This window comes from Anolis carolinensis, chromosome 1, assembly GCF_035594765.1.
Source record: "Anolis carolinensis isolate JA03-04 chromosome 1, rAnoCar3.1.pri, whole genome shotgun sequence".
In the NCBI taxonomy this organism is placed as follows: domain Eukaryota; kingdom Metazoa; phylum Chordata; class Lepidosauria; order Squamata; family Dactyloidae; genus Anolis; species Anolis carolinensis.
The window spans coordinates 363,130,024-363,144,198 of record NC_085841.1 but is presented as its reverse complement, the minus strand read 5'-3'; the positions used below and the strand labels follow the sequence as shown (position 1 = coordinate 363,144,198).

General features: G+C 42.0%; 1 protein-coding gene across 3 annotated transcripts in view; it reads right to left on the bottom strand.

Moving 5' to 3' along the window:
* Positions 1–14,175, bottom strand: part of gpr137c (G protein-coupled receptor 137C) — a 50,540-nt gene that overhangs the window by 34,813 nt on the left and 1,552 nt on the right. For all 3 annotated transcript variants that reach the window (XM_062968681.1, XM_062968679.1, XM_062968680.1), the window contains exon 2: positions 373–416. In XM_062968681.1, the coding sequence (XP_062824751.1) occupies positions 373–416 (44 nt within the window). The remainder of the gene's footprint in view (positions 1–372; positions 417–14,175) is intronic.

Sequence of the window (14,175 nt, the reverse complement as noted above, 5' to 3'; positions counted from 1 at the left end):
TTTACTACATTTATATCCCACCCTTCTCACCCCGAAGGGGACTCAGAGCAGCTTTATGTACATACCATATATTATCTTATTAGCATAGCACAATATTAGCATTATATATTACTATATTGAACTATACCACTATATTGTAATACTATATGTAATATATAACATATAATTAATATTATTATATGATAATAGTATTATATTGTATAACATTATAATTTTTTATCAGTATTATATGTATATACAATAGATTATATTATTAAAACTGATATAAAAATGTATTATAAAACTGAGAGTGGGGGCCAGGTAAATGACCTTGGAGGGCCGCATTTGGCCCCCGGGCCTTAGTTTGGGGACCCCTGTTCTCATAGAACTTACTTGTATCTGTTGAATTCGGCAGCACACTTGACTTTGAAGATGACCTATGGAGAAATATACATTTTAAACATTTTTTTTGTATGTTAAGGGTGTATATATTGCATCCTACAAACATTTTTTGGGGGGAAAAAAACACATCTTAAGAAGGATGAAACCAATCAGATACACCAGGCACATGTTTCCATTCCAACAAAACAGGGAGATGCAAAGCCAGCTGTGCTCTTTATTTACTACTAGCTTGGGGACCCGGCGGTGTCCGGGTTATTTGAAAAAGGCATTATTTGAATGTTAGGTATTCTCAGTTTAGAGTGGGTGAACTACAATTCCCAGAATCGTGGTTCAATCCTCCCTGAACCTTGCCAGCATTCAAAGTTGGCCATTTTGGGTCTGTGTAGCAAGTATGGTCCAGATCTGTTGTTGGCTAGTCATCGCCTGGCTGCAGTGCTCTCTGGATGGGAGTCAACTACTACATCTCCCGGATTCCCGGGGCAATTGTCCCGAAACATCTGTCAGTATCCACAGCAGGCAATGTTCAGTCTGTGTGCCAAGTTTGGTCCAGATCCGTCATTGGCTGGGTTCAGTGCTCTTTAGATACAGGTGAACTACAACTCCCCAAATCAAGGCCCATTCCCATAAACCCCTGCAGTATGTTCAGTTGGTCATGAGGCTTCTCTGTGCAGATTTGCAGGTGACACCAGATAGGGAGGAATAGCTAACACCCCAGAGGACAGGGTCAGGATCCAAAATGACCTGAACAAATGAGAGAGCTGATTGGTCAAAATTATCAAAATGGATTTCAACAAGGAAGCAATGTAAGGTACTACAATGTGTTGTTGAAGGTTTTCATGGCTGGAATCACTCGGTTGCTGTGAGTTTCTCAGGCCATGTTCCAGAAGCATTCTCTCCTGACGTTTCGCCCACATCTATGGCAGGCATCCTCAGAGGTTGTGAGGTCTGTTGGAAACTAGGCAAGTGATGTTTATATATCTGTGGAATAATGTCCAGCGTGGGAGAAAGAACTCTTGTGCGTTGGAGGCAAGTGTGAATGTTGAAATTGGACACTTTGATTAGCAATGAATTGTCTTGCAGCTTCAAAGCCTGGCTGTTTCCTGCCTGGGGGAAGGTACTACACTTGCACATAGACAGGATGGATAAAAAGTGGCTTGAAGACAGTTGATGGATAAGGAGTCTAAGGAGACCACAAGTGGAACATGTTTTTAAAATGTTTTTTATGGATTTAATCTGAATTGTTTTGAATACTGATTATGTTTAATACTTTTTAAATATTTGTATATTTTAAATTGTATTGTAATGCTTTTATTGTTAGTTCCTTGTGAAGAGAGAAAACAGGATATAAATAAATATAATAATAATAACAACAACATGACCCAATAGAGTGCTGCGGCAGCTCCACAAGCCAATTCGATTTCAGGGGTGTACAATGTCTAGACTGAACATAGGAGTTGGAAGAGGCTGCAGGGGCCATCCAATCTCACCCCCTTTTGCCATGCAGGAAAAGCACAAGCAAAGTACCCTTGACAGATGGCCATTCAGCCTGACCATACAGCCTTGAAAACTCACAGCAACCCAATAATCAGGATGCCAGGAACAGGAATACAACACATAGGGATCCTGTATGGAGAAGGTTATTGCAAAGATGTCAGACAGGGGGGAATCTTTTTAAAATCCCATCTCTGACACCAATTGCAGAGACGTGGATGAGTTTCTATTAATTAATTATATTTATATTATTATTATATATTTTATATCCGCTGCCACCAGTTATTAAAGATGTTTTATTTCAAAGCTGCCACCAGAGGTAAAGATGTTTATAATGTGGCCACTAGATATTAAGGGGATTATCAACTCTTGCCACCACTATTGGAAGATATAGCCACTAGCTACTTAGAGAGGAGACTTTTTAAATTTTATTTTTCTTCTTTTTCCTTGTTTGTTTTAGATGGTAATATAGATGACAGAAGCTTAGATGGTAGAAAGAACAAGAACACGTTTATTCAGGCACAAGCTTGATGGTTACAGTAACTTCTCTTTAGGGGCACTTGGACTAACCGTTGCAAAGCTATATTGAGGTGTTTCAAATTCCTTAAAATATCACTTCCTTCTCTACTGCTTTAAACTGCAGTCACCCTGTGAATTTCAATCACAGACTATCTGTTCCTTATCTGGAAACAGACTACCTTAAAATAAGCCACCAAACTTATTTTCAACTGACTCAAATAAGCACTCGAGTCTCCCTGATTCTCCAACTGAGAACAAGTCTTAACTGTACCTCAGAAGGGCACAGACTAACTTAAAATAAGACACCAAACTTATTTTAAACTGACTCAAAATGACCAATTGAGTCTCCCTGATCCCCTAACCTAGAATCAGTCTTCCCTGTGCCTCAACAGAGCACAGATTAACTGCTTCTTTTTTCAAACCTGCACTACTCCACCAAAATGGCAGTTGGCTCCGCCCACTTCTCCATTGCAACCAACTCATGAGTGCAGAGTAACTGAAATATTGACCCTTTTAAGACAGTTAAACATGGCATCTGTAAACTAAAAAAAAATTCACACTTCGTTACAGTTATCTCCTTGGATGGATCAATAAGGTCTGCTTTGCCTTACTTAGAGCTTTCTCCAAAGAAGTCCTGCTTTGGGGTAAAGAATCCCAGTTGGTTCACAAATAATTCTCCGAGCAATTTCTACCAGCAAGAGAAAATTACTTTTCGGAAGCTCATGAAATTCCCAGATCACAAGGAAGAAGAATGGAACACACACACCTGGCAGCAGGAACGCAATTCAGATAATCCAAAGGGAGTAGACTAGAAACCAACCTGTCTGTCTCCTCTGCTTATTTTTCAGAACATTCACTGGGGAATTATATACCAAGGAAGACTGGGAAATGGGCTCTCTAAACAACAGGTTCCAAAAATACTCTACAGCAGGGCATGGGATAACTTTGGTCCTCCCGGTGTTTTTGACTTCAACTACCATCTGTTAGGAATTATGGGAGTTGAAGTCCAAAACACCTGGAGGGAGGGCCTAAGTTTGCCCATGCCTGCTCTACAGAATATATAATTCTGCAGGCAACACAGAATCATCACTTCAAGCAGAACACTTTGGATTTAACCAATTCAAGAAATAATAGTATAGTGATCCCTTGGTATGCACTAAGTTTTGTTTCCCCAAGCACTGTGGGTGTTGTGTTTTTGAGATACAGAACACCCACAGTGCCTGGGGAAAACTGGTGTCATTTTTTGGAATCGTAAGGTCAAATATACTCAGAGACAGGTCTAACATTTGAGGCACCATGAGGTGTGTTTGTTATCACATCTGCAATTTCTGTATATACTCGAGTATAAGCCTAGTTTTTCAGCCCTTTTTTAAAGACCAAAAAAGCCCCCCTCGGCTTATACTTGGGTGAGGGTCCTGGTTGGCTTATATTTGGGTCAGCTTATAGACAGACAAGGGTTCTTTCTCCCACCCTGGACATCATTCCACAGAGGTTCTTTCTCCCACCACAAATAAATATATACCGTATATATATAAAATCCTCTTGCTTCATTGCCAACAGAACCTATGCGGATGCCAGCCACAGATGCAGGTGAAACATCAGGAGAGAATGCTACTGGAACATGGCCATACCGCCCAAAATATAATATAATATTTTAGCATCAGTATATCAGTGGTGCACAACCTGTGGCCCTCCAGATGTTTGGATTTCAGCTACCAGAATTCCTGAGCATTGGACAAGCTGGCAATAGAGGATTATAGGTTTTGCACCACTGGGCTAGATCCCCAAAAAGCGCACAGACCAACACTGGACAGCACCGCAATTGCGTTGACTGAGCAGCAAGGCACCTGGCTTTGCACTGCAGCATCTCTTTCATTAATGGTATAGTAACTGGGTGTTTTGCTCTACTGCAGTCCCCATCATCTCCCAGGCAGAGAAGGGGGTTATGGGAGCTGTAGTCCATCAGAACTGGAGAATCTCGAGCTATGCAAACAAGATCACTTCCATTGCCTCTATTTTCCCTACTCCCTTTTAAAAGCAGGTGCAATGTTTTTCCCATCTAGTCCTTGCGCATAGCAATTTGGATATCAAGCCCCACAGTGTGCGATAGGTTTTTACGATCCAGTTTCATGCCATCTAAATACTCTTTTAGTTCTTGGAATCCAAAAAAAGGAAAAAAGAACATTCTTGTTTCAATTCTTTTATTTCCAGCCTTCCGAGAGATTTGTTTTAAAGACAAGAGTAGGGACATCTGTGGTTATTTTTAAACGGTGCGCAAAGAGGAGCTTTCTTGCGCTCATCATGCGAACGCCACACCCCCAAGAACCGAATGAAATCATTGTTGACGACGAGTCCTAAAGTGACAAGACACATTTGCAGCAAATCAGCCAAAGGGTTGGTTCGCAAGACCGGGCTTGTAAACAACATTATCTCCTTTTGCAAATGATAGTAACAACAACAACAACAACAACAATAATAGGAAAGCAACCTTAGAAAGATGAAAACATTGCTTCGCAAAACCAGGCTGATAAACAACATCCTCTCCTTTTGCAAACAATAGTAGTAGTAGTAGTAATAATAATAATAGGAAAGTAACCTTAAAAAGATGAAAACATTGCTTTGCAAGACCAGGATGATAAACAACATCCTCTCCTTTTGCAGATGATAGTAGTAATAATAATAATAATAATAATAATAGGAAAGTAACCTTAGAAAGATGAAAACATTGCTTCACCAGACCAGGCTGATAAACAACATCCTCTCCTTTTGCAAATGATAATAATAATAATAATAATAATAATAATAATAATAATAGGAAAGTAACCTTAGAAAGATGAAAACATTGCTTCACAAGACCAGGCGGATAAACAACATCCTCTCCTTTTGCAAATGATAATAATAATAATAATAATAATAATAATAATAATAATAATAATAATAATAGGAAAGTAACCGTAGGAAGATGAAAACATTGCTTCACAAGACCAGGCGGATAAACAACATCCTCTCCTTTTGCAAAGGATAATAATAATAATAGAAAAGTAACCTTAGAAAGATGAAAACATTGTCTCGCAAGACCAGGATGATAAACAACATCCTCTCCTTTTGCAGATGATAGAAATAATAATAATAATAATAATAATAATTATTATTATTATTATTATTATTATTATTATTATAGGAAAGTAACCTTAGAAAGATGAAAACATTGCTTCGCAAGACCAGGCTGATAAACAACATCCTCTCCTTTTGCAAAGGATAATAATAATAATAATAATAATAATAATAATAATAATAATAATAATAGGAAAGTAACCTTAGGAAGATGAAAATATTGTCTTGCAAGACCGGGCTGACAACATTTTCTCCTTTTGCAAATGATGATGATAATAATAATAATAATAATAGGAAAGTAACCTTAGGAAGGTGAAAACAGTTGCCTAAAAAAAACACCCCAAAGAAAGAGCATCTCCAAACAGCATCAAAACAAAAGGCAGGTTCAGATCCAAGTCTTGCATTACTGCATATGCTTTTCCCAGGAGTAAATCAAACTGGATAATGCGTCTTTCAATTCCAAGTAAACATCGGTAGAAATTGCACCGCAAGAACCTGCAAAGCACCTCTTTTCAGTCGGGACCCGGGTGGGTGTTTTTGTTCCTAACGGAGGGGAAAACATTGGAAATAATAGCTTATTATGGGGTTGGATGAACAAGACCCTAAATCGAGATGCAAGTGATAAATCAATGTATTGGCAACAGGATTTCAGACCCTAAGCTATTCAAATACCGAGAGATGCAACCACTCAAGGATTAAAAGGATGCCGTTTTCATCTGATGTAAATAAACCTACAGCAAAGGGGGGAATATAGGATTTAAAAACAAAAGAAAGGAAGCACGAGAAAAAGAAATGGATGGGAAGGAAAAGCAATAGCAACAATAAGAGGAGAAAGAAGTGGCTCCCAAGCCATGACGTAATGCTGTTCAGCCGAGCCAGCTCCACGATTGCTATTCTGTGCAGTTCTCTACATATCTATGGCTCTGCGTCTATACCAGGCATGGGCAAACTTCGGCCCTCCGGGTGTTTTGGACTTCAACTCCCACAATTCCTAACCGCCTACCGGCGGTTAGGAATTGTGGGAGTTGAAGTCCAAAACACCCGGAGGGCCAAAGTTTGCCCATGCCTGGTCTATACTGCATTAATTATACAGTGTAGATGCATCTTCTGTTTATCGATCCAAACAAAAGAGAAAAAGGTCTAAGTGGCATCTTCAAGATGATCTGATTTATTTCAGTATCCGCTCAAAGCGGACCCCAGTTTTGCAGAGGCAGGCCTGGACATTCGTAAAGGAAAAGTTCCAAATTGAAAATGTGTTCACTGCAAGAAAAGAGGAGACCTGCGATACCCGAAAAACACGTCTACATATTTCTGCAAAAGCTTTCCATCTTAAAGAAATGGACCGGAGCCCATCAGAACTTATGTGGAAGTAAATAGGTGAAGTTATGAGTCTCCTTTTGCAGAAAAAGCGGTATATAAATAAACATAATAATAATAACAACTAATAATAATAACAGGCATGAGACAATCAGGGTCCCAGTATTTAAACCCCCCCCCACTAAAATCAGGACATCAAATAAAGAACAACACTCAGTAAACAGGGGAATTCCAAGCAGGAAACAATCGGGGCCAGCTAACACCTCCCAACAAAGCATAATAATAATAACAACAACAAATAACAACTAATAACAACAAGAACAGGCATGAAACATGAGGGTCAGTTCACCCCACCCAATAAAGGATTACCCCCAGGTAGGAAGCAGCCAGGCTTTGAAGCTGCAAGGCTATTCAATGCTCATCAAGGTGGCCGATCGTAACATTCACACCTGCCTCAAATAGACAAGAGTTCTTTCTCCCACCCTGGACATTCTTCCACAGATAAATAAACCCCAATTGCCTTGTTTCCAACCGTCCTTACAACCTCTGAGGATGCCTGCCACAGATGCAGGCGAAACGTCAGGAAATAATGCTTCTGGAACATGGCCAGACAACCCAGAAAACTCACAGCAACCCAGCAAATAGGTGAGGCTTTCACCGAACATAGGAGTCTCCTTATAGAGAGAAATAGGATATAAATAAACATAATAAATAGGTTGTTGCCTGAGGATGTCTGCCATAGATGTGGGCAAAACGTCAGGAGAGAATGCTTCTGGAACATAGCCATACAGCCCGGAAAACACACAACAACCCTGTGATTCCGGCCATGAAAGCCTTCGACAACACAAGGCACCCATCCTTCCAATTATTTTTAATTATTACATTAAACATTATTATTATTAATCTGAAGACTAAGTACAGTAGAGTCTCGCCGTAAATGGACTGGAAGAACGTTGGATAAGCAAATATGTTGGATAATAAGGAGAGATTAAGGAAAAGCCTATTAAATACTAAATTAGGTTATGATTTTACAAATTAAGCACCAAAACATCATGATGTATCGAAAACATTGGCTACAAAAATGCGTTGGATAATCCAGAACGTTGGATAAGCGAGTGTTGGATAAGTGAGACTCTACTGTACCTTCATGTCAATTTTGCATTAAGACTCCAGCCCTTGCAAAGTGGAAAATTTTATTTCCTTTTTATTCTGCCTTTACCTCCAATATAGAATCTCCAATCCAGTTTCCACTGAAACAAATTGGGGAGTTTTCAAGATTTTATAGAATTTCTCCTTTTTTCGGGTTGTTGAGATTTCATAGATTTTCTCCTTTTTCCAAGAGCTTTTCTACAATGAAAAGGAACCAGAACCCAAGAAAACTTAAATGTTAGTGATGTTTTTATTGTGGATGTATTTTTATTTTGTTTACTGTGGAAATTTGGGCTTGGCCCCATGTTAGCTGCCCCGGGTCCCTGTGGGGTATAAAAATAAAGTTGCTATTGTTATAAGGAAAAGCTGACAAGGAGAAGACCTGGCTCTGGCTTACGAATGGGACCTTGAAGAAGGAGACAGAAGGCCTGATCCTTGCAGCCCAGGAGCAAGACATCAGGACAAAGGCAATTAAGGCCAAGATCGAAAAATCAGCTGATGACCCAAAATGTAGACTGTGCAAGGAAACCGACGAAACCATTGATCATATCCTCAGCTGCTGTAAGAAAATTGCACAGACAGACTACAAACAGAGGCACAACTATGTGGCCCAAATGATTCATTGGAACTTATGCCTCAAGTACCACCTGCCAGTAGTAAAGAACTGGTGGGATCACAAACCTGCAAAAGTATTGGAAAATGAGCACGCAAAGATACTGTGGGACTTCCGAATCCAGACTGACAAAGTTCTGGAACACAATACACCAGACATCACAGTTGTGGAAAAGAACAAAGTTTGGATCATTGATGGTGCCATCCCAGGTGACAGTCGCATTGACGAAAAACAGGAAAATAATAATAATAATAATAATAATAATAATAATAATAATAATAATAATAATAATAAAAAAACTTTTATTTTTTGAAAAACTCAGCCGCTATCAGGACCTCAAGACTGAACTTCAAAGACTCTGGCAGAAACCAGTGCAGGTGGTCCCGGTGGTGATGGGCACACTGGGTGCCATGCCAAAAGATCTCAGCCGGCATTTGGAAACAACAGACATTGACAAAATCACGATCTGCCAACTACAAAAGGCCACCCAACTGGGATCTGCGCGCATCATCCGAAAATACATCACACAGTCCTAGACACTTGGGAAGTGTTCGATTTGTGATTTTTGTGATACGAAATCCAGCATGTCTATCTTGTTTGCTGTGTCATACAATAAAATAAACTGTGCAGCCTTCTGGGCATGACAGGTCTTTTTCCTATAGCGAACACCTCTCTGTCTCCCCAAAATTGGCTTTTTCTGTCTCTGGATAAATCTACACTGCCATATAATGCAGTTATATGGTCACTGTAGAGCCCTATTTAGGTCTACATTGGCAAATTTTGGCCCTCCGGGTGTTTTGGACTTCAACTCCCACCATTCCTAACAGCCTCAGGCCCTTTGGGCCTGAGGCTGTTAGGAATGGTGGGAGTTGAAGTCCAAAACACCCGGAGGGCCAAAATTTGCCCATGCCTGGTCTACACTGACCATATAATGCAGCTTCAGCATAGATCCAGCCTCTTGTTTTTACAGCCACTGCAGTTATTGCCTGGGTTTTGCACTGCTTTCCTGCACGCCTCTTTGCAAAGTTTTTTTATTATTATATTAATATATATTATATGCTAATAATAATAATAATAAAAGGGAATAAATATTTATTCTTAGGGGGGGGGAAGAAACCCACCTCATTCGAAAGCCCCCCAAAAACAGTGCAAAACAGAAGAGAGGAGGGAAACCGATGAATACATCTTTTGTTTTCCTTGTTGTTATTGGGGAAGGAGAAACTCATCTAGCCAGCCTCTTTGGAATGCCATAAAAACATTGAGAGAAAAGAATGAATAAATCTTTGTTTTCTTGTTATTGGGAAGAGAAGAGAGGGAGGGAGGGAGGGAGAAATCCCTCCAAGGTGGAGTTGTTGTTGTCGTCTCTCGTTGGGCTGTGATTCGGGCAGATGTACCCGAATGTGGTAAACAAGAGGAAAACAAGCAAACTTAACACAAGGAGGTGTGTCTGCTTTGGCATGAGAATGCAACCCCTGGTGCATATATATGTGTGCTATTGCAGGAATGCATTATTAGCTAGCAAACCAACAAACATCTATGCGTTGTTGTCGAAGGCATTCTAGGTATCAATGGGTTGCTGTGAGTTTTCTGGGCTGCATGCAAGAGAAGCCATTGAAATCCACAAGCATGTGGACAATTTCAACAGAAAGGAGGGAACCATGAAAATGAACAAAATCTGGCTCCCAGTATTTTTTTAAAAAAACGCTAAAATCAGGACATCAAATAAAGAACAACACTCAGTAAACAGGGGAATTCCAGGCAGAAAACAATCAGGGCCAGCTAACACCTCCCAACAAAGCATAATAATTTTTTTCCCCCGTGTCTGGAGCAACTGGAGTTGCTTCTGGAGTGAGAGAATTGACCGTCTGTAAGGACGTTGCCCAGGGGACACCCGGATGTTTAATAATAATGATATTGATAAATAATAATAATAATAATAACTAATAACAACAACAGGCATGAAACAATGAGGGTCAGTTAACACCTCCCAAATAAAGGATTCCCCCCAGGCAGGAAGCAGCCAGGCTTTGAAGCTGCAAGGCTACTCAATGCTAACCAAGCTGGCCAATGGCAACATTCACACTGGCCTCCAACACACAAGACATTATTCCACAGATATATAAACCCCACTTGCCTAGTTTCCAGTAGACCTTACAATTTGACTTGGAAACTGCTTTCTACTATAGCAGACTAAAACAGTACCTACTTGCCTTCTTTGCTGCAGCATCACACTTATGGCTCGGGTTCAACTTATATGTCTAACTTTTGTTTTGTATTTTGTTTGTGTATTTTAATATGTATTTTATGGAAATATCTTTTGTGTTGCAGCAATGTCCTAACCCGCCTCAAGCCACGAAGAACGGCGGGAAAGAAATAAAAAATAATAATTACAATAACATTCAGAAAACTGGGGAATTCCAGGCAGGAAACAATCAGGGCCAGCGGATTCCCACAGGCAGTAAGCAGCCAGGCAGTGAATGGCCTTTGAAGCTGCAAGGCCATTCAACACCAATCAAGGTGGCCCACTGCAACAATCACACTAGCCTCCAACAGACAAGAGTAGGACATTGATACACAGATATATAAACCCCACTTGTCAAGTTTCCAATAGACCTCTAAGGATGCCTGCCATAGATGTGGGCAAAACATCAGGAGAGAATGCTTCTGGATCATGGCCATACAGCCCAGAAAACTCACAGCAGCCCAAACATCGTGTATGTGGGTGTGTTGTCACTGTATTGCAGGGACCCACCACTGTCATACAAATAAACAAACAAGTCAACACACACATGCATGCAAGGAAAGACAGACAGGTATGGATATATGGATATAATTGTATCCTCAATTAGCTTCCGACTCGATAAAGAAATATGGATGCACGGAAGCAAAAACATGAAAAAACAACCACAAAAACATGCACAGTTTTGCCTGCCTGTGTATAGCTTTGCCTATATTGTTGTTTTCTTTCATCAATTATCACTCAAAGCAGCTAGTATTCATGCCTATGTGATTATTATCAATCAAAGGTATTGGATGGCTGTCACCTGGCTTGAAAACAGTCCATGTGAAAAGGATCTAGGAGTCTTAGCAGACCATAACCTGGACATGAGTCAACTCTGTGATGCAGCAGCTAAAAAAGCCAATGTGATTCCAGGTTGCATCAATAGGAGAATAGTTTCTAGATCAAAGGAAGTATTTTGTTTTGGTCAGATCTCACCTGTGTCCAATTCTGGACAAAGCAATTCAAGAGGGATATATGGACAAGATGGAACATGTTGGGAGAAAGGCAACCCGGTCAAAAGTCTGGAAGTCAGAGAAGGGAGTTAGACTAGATTATCTTTGGGGGTCTCTTTCAACTCTATGCTTCTGTAAGGGAATAACAATAGAAAAATGAAAGAGCATGCCTCAGTAGGGATGTGGGTGGGATCCCTGAATTCATGGCATAAAGCCATGAGGGGAGAAAGGGGCTGGACTGGATGACCTTTGGGGGTCCCTTCCAACTCTAGGATTCTAAGCACAACGGGACTACTTCCGGAGGTTTTTAAAGTAGGGACCAGATGGCCATCTGTCAGGAGGGCTTAGATTGGGTATCCCTACCTGGCAGAAGGGGTGGACTGGATGACCTTTGGGGGTCCCTTCCAACTTTAAGATTCTATGCCCAACACTCCTCTATTTCTTCCTTTGGAGCTCTTTCAGCAGGGGCTGCCTGGCCATCTGTCAGGAGGATTAAGATTGTATATTTCTTCCTGGCAGAAGGGGGTGGACTGGCTGCGGGTGTCCCTGCCTGGCAAAACAGGTTTGGACTGGATGACTTTTTTTGGGTGGGGGTGGGCTTCCAACTCCAGGATTGTATGAATGTATGCTTGTGCTTTGGGGGTCTTCCAGCAGGGCGGTCTGGCCATCTGTTGGGAGGGCTTAGATTGGGTATCCCTTCCTGGCAAGAATAGGATTGTACTGGATGGCCATTGGGGACTCCTTCCAACTCTAGGATCATATGAATGCAAGCCTGTCCTTTGCAAGTTCTTCCAGCAGGGGCTGCCTGGCCATCTGTTGGGAAGGCTTATATTGAGTATCCCTTCCTGAGAAGAATGGGCTTGGATTGGATGGCTTTTGGGGATCCCTTCCATGCCCAGTATTCAATGAATGGAAGCCTGTCCTTTGCAAGTTCTTCCAGCGGGGGCAGCCTGGCCATCTGTGGGGAGGGTTTCAATTGGGCATCCCTACCTGGGAAGAATAGGATTGTACTGAATGGCTTTTGGGGGAGTCTATGAATGTAAGCCTGCCCAGCTCTCCTTCTCCTTCGGCTGTTTGGCCATCTGTGGGGAGGGCTTAGATTGGGTATCCCTTCCTGGCAAGTCCGGGCTTGTGCTGGATGGCTTTTGAGGGTCCCTTCTATGCCCAGTATTCAATTTAATGCAAACCTGTCCTTTGCAACTTCTTCCAGCAGGGACAGTCTGGCCATCTGTGAGGAGGGCTTAGACTGGGTATCCCTTCCTGTGAAGAATGGGCTTGGACTGGATGACTTTTGGGGGTCTCATCCAACTCCTGGATCCAATGAATGCAAGCCTGTCCTTTGCAAGTTCTTCCAGCAGGGGCAGCCTGGCCATCTGTGGGGAGGGTTTAGATTCGGTATCCCTTTCTGGTAAGTCAGGGCTTGGACTAGGTGATTTTAGGGGATCTCATCCAAGTCCTGGATCCTATGAATGCAAGCCTGTCCTTTGCAGGTTCTTCCAGCAGAGGCAGCCTGGCCATCTGTGGGGAGGGTTTAGATTGGGTATTACTTCCTGGCAAGAATGGGCTTGGACTGGATGATTTTAGGGGGTCTCATCCAAGTTCTGGATCCAATGAATGCAAGCCTGTCCTTTGCAAGTTCTTCCAGCAGGGGCTGCCTGGCCATCTGTGGGGAGGGTTTAGATTGGGTATCCCTTCCTGGTAAGTCTGGGCTTGGACTAGGTGATTTTAGGGGGTCCCATCCAAGTCCTGGATTCAATGAATGCAAGCCTGTCCTTTGCAAGTCCTTCCAGCGGGGGCGGGGGAGAATTTAGATTGGGCATTCCTACCTGGGAAGAATAGGATTGTACTGGATGGCTTTTGGGGACTTCTATGAATGTAAGCCTGCCCAGCTCTCCTTCTCCTTTGGCTGTTTGGCCATCTGTGGGGAGGGCTTAGATTGGGTATCCCTTCCTGGCAAGAATGGGCTTGGACTGGGTGACTTTTGGGGGTCCCTTCCATGCCAAGTATTCAATGAATGCAAGCCTGTCCTTTGCAAGTTCTTCCAGCGGGGGCTGCCTGGCCATCTGTGGGGAGGGTTTAGATTGGGCATCCCTTCCTGACAAGTCTGGGCTTGTGCTGGATGGCCATTGGGGACTCCTTCCAGCTGTAGGCTTCAATGAATGGAAGCCTGTCCTTTGCAAGTTCTTCCAACAGGGACAGTCTGGCCATCTGTCGGGAGGGTTTAGATTGGTAAGGTTGGGCTTAGACTAGATGATTTTAGGGGGTCTCATCCAAGTCCTGGATCCAATGAATGCACGCCTGTCCTTTGCAAGTCCTTCCAGCGGGGGCAGCCTGGCCATCTGTCGGGAGGGTTTAGA